We start from the raw sequence: 10,752 nt of genomic DNA, 5'->3' as shown, positions 1-10,752 counted from the left end.
TAGACAATTTCATTAAAAAATAATAATAAAACAAGTTAAAGGGCTAGAATAAATTTTATTCTAATTAATTAAGATAATAAAATGAAACTAGATTAATTTAAATAAAACACTAATATTACCTCTATCATCTGCATGCTCATCTAGTGTGAATAGGATGTTAGGACATTGTCTCCAATCGATCCCTACGTACAGACATGACACCAAGATAAACATGTGGTCATCCTCATTGGCCAGTAGTGCGAGTTCCTAGTTGGATACTCTGGTAGGCCCCTCTTGGGCATCATCTAGCCCCACATGCACATTTGTGCCTCAGTCATTGGCCTAGGAGGGCGACAGTAAAATATAGGCCTCGTCTCTAGAAACCTCTCAAAAAATAAACAAAAAATCTCTGAAGTGAAAAGGAAGTTCATTCTCCCATGTATCATCGCACAACATCTATCTAAATCCCTACAAAACTGCCTCAAAAAAATGGCAGACCATTTGATACATCATGGCGACTACATCAAAGAATATACATAAAACAAAAGAGGGAAACTAATGTGCTTCCCATCACTAGTACAATGTGTAATGGTGGTAACTAATAATGAGAGGCACCAAACCTCCTGTGCAACAAAATAAGCAATCCATAGTTGTCCACCATGCATCTAAAAATATGTTGGACAAACTACATGACCCCCAACACATCTATTACAGTAGACAAACTAAATCTATGTTATAACCCCATGGGGAACATTAGGGAACTCAAGAAAATCCTACCCTCTCCTAGACAAGCCAGCGATGAAATATATGTCCTCCTTAGAGGGCCTATACCATGTCTCGGGAGTGACATAGAAAGAATTTTCATGCACATTCCAACAATGGATCAGTTGTGCCAACAAGCTAGAGTACACCTTTAGGGATGTAGCCTCCTCATAGTACTTAAGGAGGCCTACATTCCTCATGAGCGCTCAGGTTGCTACACTAATAGGGTGAGGGTATAAATACCTCTCCCTCTCTCGTGCCTCCCATGGTTAGAACACATTGTATTGATCCACCATTTTCCCATGATGCTAATATTGCTCCCTTTGTTTACATTTTTGTTACATGATTTACATATAAAATACATCAGCCTCGTACATAAAAGATATTTTTTTTAAATTAAATGAAAATTGCATTTATAAATATGGACACATAACTTTCAATTAAAAAAAAAAAATCATCCTCCGTGCACCCAAAAAGTAGTAATGCACTGGCTTCAGTGCGCTATCAAATGCAATAGCAGCGACGATAGTGTGTACATACATATGGTGCACTGCTTTTGGTTCACATAGATACATTTTCAACAGGATGTGTTGAGACAATCTTACAGATTGGTGCATATGTATAACATTTTCGCATCGATACAGAATGTTCAAGTTATCAAACACACCGAGCTATATTCTTTTAATATTATGTGTGTGGTGTGTTTGGTGAATATAAACACCCTGGGAGTAACCTAAAAATGTATGCACAGAACTAGAATTTATATCATTTCCCAATGCGTTTCAATTTATGAAACACACCAAAAACATTGTGGTGTGTTAGGTTCATGCATCGAATTATGGTGCACCCTGCAAATTTACAGGGCGCACCAATATCATTGGAAGGAAAACCTGTTGAACACACCGCGCAGTAAAAAAAATAAAAATAGTGGATTTTTGGAACTATTTTGAAATTTTAATCCACTACAAAATTAAATTATAGAGAAACATAGACATTCCCTAGATATTTTGTCACCAAGGAGGCACAGTTGACACGTAAATGAGAAAAATAAATTCACCATCATTTGAGAAAATTGGAAATCCATGCACTGAGCATGGTACAGAAGTATGGCAAGAAAGAGAAGCATCGACGGCAGGGTGCTTGCATGAGGAAATAGTGGCACTGGTACTTCAGAACTCTACAGCGCTACAAATGGTAAAAATGAAATTTACGGCCAGTAGGGTTTTTTTTTTATTCAACCCTGTTTTGCTACATTATTATGACAGAATTGGTGTGTACTATTTCCATGAGTACCAATTTCTTTTTCTTTTTAAATCCTATAACAATGCTCTTGTTAAGATGCACCAAGGAATTTTAATACATGAACTTCATAGTGCTTCATCGGAATTATCGCATTGCATTTTTTAAAACTAAAACCCCCTAGAAACGTTATTTTTAAGACGCACCAGGGCATTTAAATACATTAACATCACTAGTGCTTCATGGGAATATAGCACCCCAATTTTTTTAAATTAAAAACCCTATAGTGGTGCTCTTGTTAAGACGCAATGGAACGTTTTAATACATGAACCACATTGGTGCTTCGTGGGAATATAGAACTGCATTCTTTTAAAATTTAAAACCCCCTAGTGGTGCTCTTTGTAAGACGGACCAAGGCATTTTAATACATGAAAAGCACTAGTGCTTGGTGGGAATATAGCACCGCATTTTTTTTAAATTAAAAAACCTATAGCGGTGCTCTTTTTAAGTATGCACAGGGGCATTTTAATACAAAAACAAGATTGATGCTTAGAGTGGATATAGCACCGATATGGTGAAAACAATTTTAGGGCTGACATTTTTTAAATTTAACTTTTGTCTATTGTTATCGAGTAGTGTAAGCACCGGTGTGATTAGATATAGATGGTGCATCGTTATGTTAAATAATGCTTCCATGGTGCACTATATTGTGTACACATCAGGGCATTAGTGTACTTATTTTACACCAGGTCATTGTCACAATGTAGCACATGACTAGGTAAAATGAATTTTACGGCTGAATTTTTTGTAAATTTAACCCTTTTCTAGTGCTATCGAGTAGTATACGCACCGGTGAGTTTTTTTATTTAGCACACCATTTTTATTTTTATTTTAAATCTACCATAGTGCACCATGTTCTATTAGGCACCAATGCTTATATGTATAGTAAAGCACCAATGTGTTTGTATATTATAGATGCACCAATAAAAACACACCCACCTGCCTACCTCTGCCAGTGACCTCTGCTACAAATGGATTTTTGGGATATTTTTTTAGGGGCTTCTGCAAAAACCTTCGCTAGAGGGTTGTTTCCTTGTAGTGATGCATGGCCTTCATGATCCTCTCCTTTATTTGTGACTCAGGGACTAAGAATATCCTTCCCTTGTAATTGATAATGTTGTTGATGACTCTATACCTATCATCATGTGCTATCTATCCATTAGCTCGCATGCAAACTTATTCTTTGAGTATTCCACCAGTAGAAGTTCCCTCTAATTACTATTGATTTCCATGAGAGAGAAAGATAATGGAATCCTAGAGAGAGAATCATCTACCACATATCTTTTCCCCTTCACATACTTGATGTTGAAATCATAAGCCTAAATTTTATTGACCCACTTTTGTTGCCTCCCATTGAGATATTTTTGCTCCATAAGTATCTCAGGATGTTGTGATCTCCAAGTATTGCTTAAACTTTGTGAGTGCATGCATTATGGCCAGCATATCCTTATCATATACAAAGTAGAACCTTTCTGGCCCCCTTAGCTTCTGAATTTCAAAAGTGACTGGATGTACACCCTACATCACTACTACTCTTGTGCCTTCCCCTGATGCATCACACTCTAAAACAAAAGGTTGTGAGAAATCTAGAAGTGCAAGAACAAGATAAGAACTCATTACCTCCTTTCACCTTTAAAAATTGTGTTGTGCTTCTTTTCTCCATCTGAAAGCCCCCTTTTTTGTCAAATCTATCAAGGGTGCCACCATATGAGCATAGCCCTTACCAAATCACTAATAATAATTTTATATCCCAATGAATCCTCTCAACTCCGTGAGGTTTTTGGGTGATTTCCATTTGATGATAGCCCAAATATTCTCCTTGTGGACCTACACTCCTCTTGCATTGATGATGTGACCAGGGTATAAAATCTATGTCATCCCAAATTCACATTTGGAATCCTTGGCAAAGAGAAACTACTCCTCTAATATTCTCATCACTGTGTCTAAGTGCCTCAAGTTCTCCTCCTAGGTTTTGCTATACATGAGAATATCATCAAATAAAACTAGAAAAAACTTCCATAACTGCCTCTTAGATAGGAAGGGAAGTAACATAGAGAGCAGGAGGACAAGATGCGGGAGACGCGTAGGGCTATCACGCGATCAGGGTTAGGCTAGGGTTTCTGTAACCCTGCAGTCGCTGGTAACTCGCCGCTCCGTTTTCCCTTCACCGCGCTTACATTCTCCGTCAGCTACACTACCGTTTCTATCGCCGTCCGGGTACACGACTCTCGGGGGTTACTTTACCTGAAGCTGCGTTACGCACTCAACTGTGGCGGTTTCTCATCGAACCTTCAACCGCTACATGTCGTTTTCGCCGGGATTCACTGCTCCGCAAAGTGCTCACCGTTCCGAGGCGCAGATGACTATGGAGGACCTGGAGACCGTCGATTACTCTGCTGACCCTTTGGAGGGGGTCTCCATCTGGCGAACCCCCAATGCCAGCTCAGAAGGTATGTATTACGATGACTTCTCTGGGATTTACTCACAGTACTCGCATGGTGAATCTTCCAGATCTCTGCCGGTGGTCCTCCCGGATGAACCCCCCACCTGGCCGGCACTCTCGACGCCTCCCCACTCCCCGGCGACCCTAGGTTTTGTTGCTGGTAGCCTAAACCCTAACCCAGGGTTAGCCCCTCAGACTGCCGGTTCATCTCACCGCCTTCCTCACAACCCTAACCTGGTACTATCCTCTTCCGGCCCCTTGGGTTACCTTGGTCCCTCATCAGGTTGTTTTACTTCTGTACCCCCGCTCTCGGGCCCCCCTTCTGGGTTTACTCACGATTTCCCTGATGGTATCCCTGCAACCTACCAACCCTCGGCTCCATCACATTTCTCTCCTCCGGCATCCGGACATCCGCAGAACCCTCCCCCTCCCGGCGGCCCTAAAAGGAAATCAAAGTGTTTCAAATCAAGAGAAGTTGATTATTTCCTCAGACTGGAAGAGGACATACAGTGGGGCGAAGCGATGGATTTTGCAGATCGGGTCTTGGTCGGACGCATCAGGGGTCGCAGCTATACGGCGGCACGATTGAAGGCTTGGGCTACCGAGATTTGGGGTCATCACTTGGTAGATATCCCTTTTGTGCAGACATTTGTGAGGGGATGGTTTGCACTAAGATTCGCGCGTGCCGATCACACAAACTGGGTTCTGTCCTCACATTGGCACTTTGACCATGCGCCTGTGCTCCTTAAGCGATGGACACCCTTGTTTGATCCTGAGACAGAGCAGATTGGGGTCGGACCTATTTGGATTCGGCTACCCGGACTTCCTCTTCAATACTGGTCTGAAGAAATTTTCAAGCGCATTGGCAATGCACTCGGCACTTATATGGGCTATGACAAGTCCTATCTTCAGACGGGCATGATGGCTTATGCCAGGATTCTCATATACATGGATACTAGGGGAGGACTATATGAGTACATCACTATTCAGTGGAAAGATACGGCGCGACGACAGATAATCGACTATGAGGGTATCCCATATCGTTGTCGCAGATGCCACAAAGTGGGGCATCTCTACAGGGATTGCCCGCTTCTTCGGAAATCGCAAAGGAACGAGAAGGAAGAGGTCACTGATATCACCCGGTCGACCCCTCTGGAACAACATCTGGTTCAGCCTCCTGAGACTCATCAGAGCATTCAAGGGGATGATGCACCTCAGGAAGTGTCAGGGCCTGCAAGTATAGATACTGTAGCACCTACCTCGGCACCGCCAACGTCCTCAGAGGCTCAGGAGCATACACTGACCCCTCCGGTGGACTCAGCGGTTACGGGTATGTCATTTCCTCCTATCTCTTTGTCATCTTATGCATCCTGCACTACATCGGTCTCAACACACTCTATTCCTCCTGTAACTACACATACATCACTCACTCACTCTCAATCAACACTCTCTTGCTCGATCCCGCCCCCTCCTCCTTTGGCTCCCCCCTCATTGATCACATCGACCTCGGTACACTCCAGGCCATCTCCCCGATATTCCCTTCGTCCTCGGGTCAAAGACCGAGGCCCAGATGTTGTAGGTCTTGACCTTATTAGTCCCCCCACCTCCCACAAGACCTCATGAGGTCGTCCATCTCGTATTACTAAAGCAAGGCATACTGCGGATGAGGAGGTCGCCCTCGGGCGACAGCAAACCATTTTTGGGGCCCTTAGAGCGAAGGATGGCCCTCCCCCTCCCCCCTCATGAAGTTCCTCTCATACAACTGTAGAGGGTTTGCTAGTTCAGCCAAAAAACTAGCGCTTAGGAGGTTGCTAACCTCGGATCGACTGGATATTATCTTTCTTCAGGAGACCCTCTGCCAAGCAGACCATCTCATACACACTCTTACTTCTTAGCTCCCGAACTGGACATTCCATGCACTTGATGCATCAGGGAGATCCGGAGGCCTGGCAATAGGGGTTTGTAACAAGACAGTGGACATCTGCAATTTTTGGGGAGGCAAAGGGTTCATAGGCCTTGACATATATGATCATACACTTGAGAGGGATCTCCGCATCATAAATGTCTATGGACCCTGTTCTGATCGAGCTACATTCTGGAGATCCCTTCTTGAAAGGGGGCTCTTTCAAGCGGATAACATTATATTGGGGGGGGACTTAAACTTCTCCCTGGGCTATTGTGAATCCTGGGGGCATATGGCACAAGTGGATACTCTCTCTGATACCATCTCCTCCCTATTAGAGGACCACCACTGGGTGGACATCCCCTCTGCTAGACTTCAGTATACCTGGACAAATAATAGGAGTGGAGATCAGAGTTTGGCCAGGAGACTCGACCGCTTCCTCATTAAAGAACAGTTATACAATGAACTACCCAGAGCTCGTCAATGGGTAGGATCCGGTGGCTTATCAGATCACAGACCAATCTTCCTGGAGGCAGATGGCCTCACTCGCAAAATTAAGAGCCCCTTCAAATTCAATGCTTCCTGGCTACAAGATCCTTCATACATTCAGCTGGTCCATGAATACTGGCAGAACAACCCTATCCGGGAAGAAGAGGAACTTTCTGCTGGATTTGTCAGGAAGCTAACAGAACTCAAGCAGATAACAAAAAATTGGGCACATCAGAAGCGGATCCAGGATAACCACACCCTCAATGAGGCAGAAAGGATTATCACTGAGTATGAAAATTCTACATCAGGAACTTTCAACACTCCGGAGAGTAAGGAACAGTATAACCTACTGCTTGCCAAATGCTCTCAAATATTGAAGGAAAGAGAAGAAAGCATGAGATTGAGAAGCAGGGCTATTTGGCTCACCGAGGGAGACAACAACACAAAATTCTATCACAAATTTGCCAATGGTCGAAAAGCCATCAATACTATATGGGAATTAAAGGATGATCATGGCCTCACCATCTCTAACCAGCAGAATTTGGCCAGGCTTGCCACTGAGCACTTTAGAGGTATCTACAAGGCGCCAGGGAATGTAAACATACTGGAGATCATGAGAGTGGCTGAACTCTTCCCCAGATATGTGGACCAGGAAAATTCGGAAGAGATTCTGAAGGAGGTGACCATGGATGAACTGGAAGCCACATTGAAATGGTTTAAAAAGGATAAAAGCCCTGGCCCTGATGGATGGACCATTGAATTTTACATCTCTTTTTTTGACATTTTGGGCCATGACTTATTGAGTATAGTGGAGGACAGCAGGAGAAGAGGTCGGATATCATCAGCTATCAAATCCACCTTCATCGCCCTCATACCTAAGACTGATGATCCGATCTCCTTTGATGATTTCCGCCCCATATCACTCTGTAACTGTCTTTACAAGATCATTGCTAAGATTATTGCAAACCGCCTCAAGCCCATCCTCTCACAGCACATATCTTCTGAACAGTTTGCCTTCTTGCATCACAGACAGATCCATGAAGCCATAGCTACAGCACAGGAACTCATGCATACTCTTCAGATCAAGAAGCAGAAAGGTATGATACTCAAAGTGGACCTCTCTAAGGCATTTGACAGAACAAACTGGCTGTACCTTAGGTTGTTGCTTACTCATCTTGGTTTCCCATATGATTTTATCAAATGGATGATGAGCTGCATCACTGATGTATCATACAGTGTCCTCCTCAATGGAGAAGCTACTACCTTTTTCACTGCTGAGAGAGGGCTCAGGCAGGGATGCCCTCTCTCTCCGCTGCTCTTTCTCCTAATTATGGAAGGACTGAGTAGGATAATCTTATCCACCAGAGATCGACACCAAATTACTGGCATCAAAATAGTGGATAATTTCTTCCTTACTCACCTTTTATTCGTTGATGATATTCTCATCTTCCTGAATGGCAGTATCGGTGACTCCTCCTCATTACATAACTCCTTCCTTCTTTTCCAGCAGGCCACGGGGATGCAGATCAACAATAATAAATCCACTATTACATCAGTTGGCTGCTCGGTGCATGAAATCACCTATGCCACACAGAGCTTCCCTTTTGTCACCTTGGAATTAACTGATGGAATAAAGTATCTTGGTTTTCGATTGAAACCATCTGGCTACAAAATTGCAGACTGGTTATGGCTTATCTCCAAAGTAGAGAAGAGGCTACAAGTCTGGTACCACAAATACCTCTCGCGAGCGGGCAGACTAGTACTCATCAAAGCGGTCATTGAAGCCACACCTGTATACTGGATGGCCCTTGCTTGGATTCCAAGGGGCATCCTGAACAGGCTCCAGAGCATATGCTGCAGATTCCTTTGGAAAGGACACCAGCCGGGGCGTTTATTTGCATGGGTAAAATGGGAGACCATAACTAAGCCTAAGAGTTGGGGAGGATGGGGCATAAAGAGGCTGGCTATTTTCTCTAAAGCACTGGCGGCCAAACTCGGATGGAGTTTACTCACAGCAGATAGTCTCTGGACCCGGGTGGCTTATTCCAAATACATCAAGCCTCTATCCATATTAGATTGGATTTGTACTAGACATGGACACAATAATCATTTCTCCAACATATGGAAAGCTGTCATTGACTCAATTCCCCTGCTTAGAGATGGCATCACTTGGAGGATAAAAGAAGGGAATGCAGTACGTATTGGAGTGGACCCTTGGGTTGGATGCGGGAATACCCACAGATTGCCAGCTGATCTCATCCACCATCTCCATGACAGAGGCATCACGCACATCAAACACATTGGTGACCAAGCTAACTCCTCTTTCCTCCAGCAGGCTTGGTTATCCGCCAGAGCTCTAGACCTGCCTAACCAATGGACAGATGATTGGAAGGAATATACTTCTGCTCTCACTCAAGCACAAATCAGACTTACGGAGGGACCAGATGAGATTATCTGGGCACATGCAAAACATGGAGTATACTCACCTAAGCTGGGATACCTCAGACTTATGGAGCCACATAAACCACCTGACATTCATCCCACCTGGAAGTCGATATGGAAATTCAAGGCCGCGCCCAGGACGAGACTTCTGATGTGGAATATTATCTTTGATAAAATACCCACAGGTTCTAATCTCATGAAGCGATCCTTCTATGGACCCTTTCGCTGTCATCTATGTCTTAATGCTGATGAAAGCACTGAGCACCTGTTCCTATCCTGCAGCTCGACCATTACCTTCTGGCAGTCAATATCATCTCATATCCCGCATTTGAAGGAATGGCATGGGAACACCCTTCAGGAGGCTTGGTCTAACTGGTGCTTAGAGCATACAGGCAAGGCCAAGAACCTACCTCTGCTGATTTGTTGGGCTATATGGATCGCCCGTAACCAATCTATCTTCCAACTTAAAATGCCTCACTGGCCATCGATCATTCTTCACACAGTTGCTGATTATAATTTGTTACCTGATGAGGACCACTCCAACCCACCGAGAACTCTCAGACCTATCCCCATTGATAATACAAAGCCTTGGGCCTTTTTTGATGGCTCTGCCCAAGATGATGGTTGCGGGGGGGGAGCCATACTTCACATTAACGACAGACACTGCTACAAGATACAAATTAACTTAGGCAGAGGCACAAACAACTTCGCAGAACTCAGCTCAGCCAAACACATCATTCATTTTGCTATCCTTAAACAATGCAGACATTTACAGATTTTTGGTGATTCCAAAGTTGTTTGCAATTGGCTCAATAATGCATCACATTGTCATGCTTTTGCTTTGAGACATATTCTTGACGAAGCAAAGAGATTGATCACTTCCTTTGAATCTTTTGTCTGTCATCATATCTACAGGGAACAAAACACCACTGCAGACCAGCTCTCCAAAGAGGCAGCGCACAGAATAGGGGAAGAATGGTGGATCCAAGAGGAAGTCGATGGCACTTTTTATCAGTATTATCATCGTCCTTTTGATGAACAACTGGAATGATGGGCTATAAGCCTATATTCACATGCAGTTTTTTGCTCATTACAGTATGTAGATACAGCTACATCTTTTTGTTTTATTACAGCAGTATATATTGCTCTCTGCGAAGAGCCAGTTTAAATTTTGAACATAGTTCTGACTTATTTTTGAATGCTCCCTGCGTGGAGACTTTTTGTATATAGCAGTTATAAAATGAACTCGACAGGCTTAAGCCTGCATATGAATATGCTTCGGCATCTGCAAAATGTAATTTTCTTAACCTTAATGAAAATTACGACTTTTTCCCAGGGGAAAAAAAACTGCCTCTTAGATATATGATTCACACATTACTGGATGTTAGTCAGCCCAAATGGCATGATGACAAATTCAGAATGTCCATAGTGGTAT

At 43.3% G+C, this 10,752-nt stretch overlaps 1 protein-coding gene across 1 annotated transcript; it reads left to right on the top strand.

Moving 5' to 3' along the window:
- Nucleotides 1–5,368: 5,368 nt before the first annotated feature.
- Nucleotides 5,369–10,368, top strand: LOC149167090 (uncharacterized). Its single transcript, XM_089430355.1, has 3 exons — nt 5,369–5,813; nt 6,416–7,589; nt 7,698–10,368. The coding sequence occupies exons 1-3, from the start codon at nt 5,369–5,371 to the stop codon at nt 10,366–10,368; spliced, it is 4,290 nt and encodes a 1,429-aa protein (XP_089286481.1).
- The last annotated feature ends 384 nt before the right edge of the window (nt 10,369–10,752 follow it).

Source organism: Pinus tabuliformis, chromosome 5_1 (assembly GCF_031772625.1).
Source record: "Pinus tabuliformis cultivar Carrire ecotype Pingquan chromosome 5_1, CPIR1, whole genome shotgun sequence".
NCBI classification, from domain to species: domain Eukaryota; kingdom Viridiplantae; phylum Streptophyta; class Pinopsida; order Pinales; family Pinaceae; genus Pinus; species Pinus tabuliformis.
Note: the sequence above shows the minus strand (reverse complement) of the source record. Positions and strands in the feature narration are given on the sequence as shown.

What these genes read in the sequence shown, in the direction of transcription:
- LOC149167090 (XM_089430355.1), top strand. Translation starts at nt 5,369, where the DNA reads ATGGGCTATGACAAGTCCTATCTTCAGACGGGCATGATGGCTTATGCC. An exon ending in GGTGGACTCAGCGGTTACGG is followed by an intron (nt 5,814 to 6,415) that starts GTATGTCATTTC and finishes TTGATGCATCAG; the next exon opens with GGAGATCCGGAGGCCTGGCA. An exon ending in CTGGAAGCCACATTGAAATG is followed by an intron (nt 7,590 to 7,697) that starts GTTTAAAAAGGA and finishes GGAGGACAGCAG; the next exon opens with GAGAAGAGGTCGGATATCAT.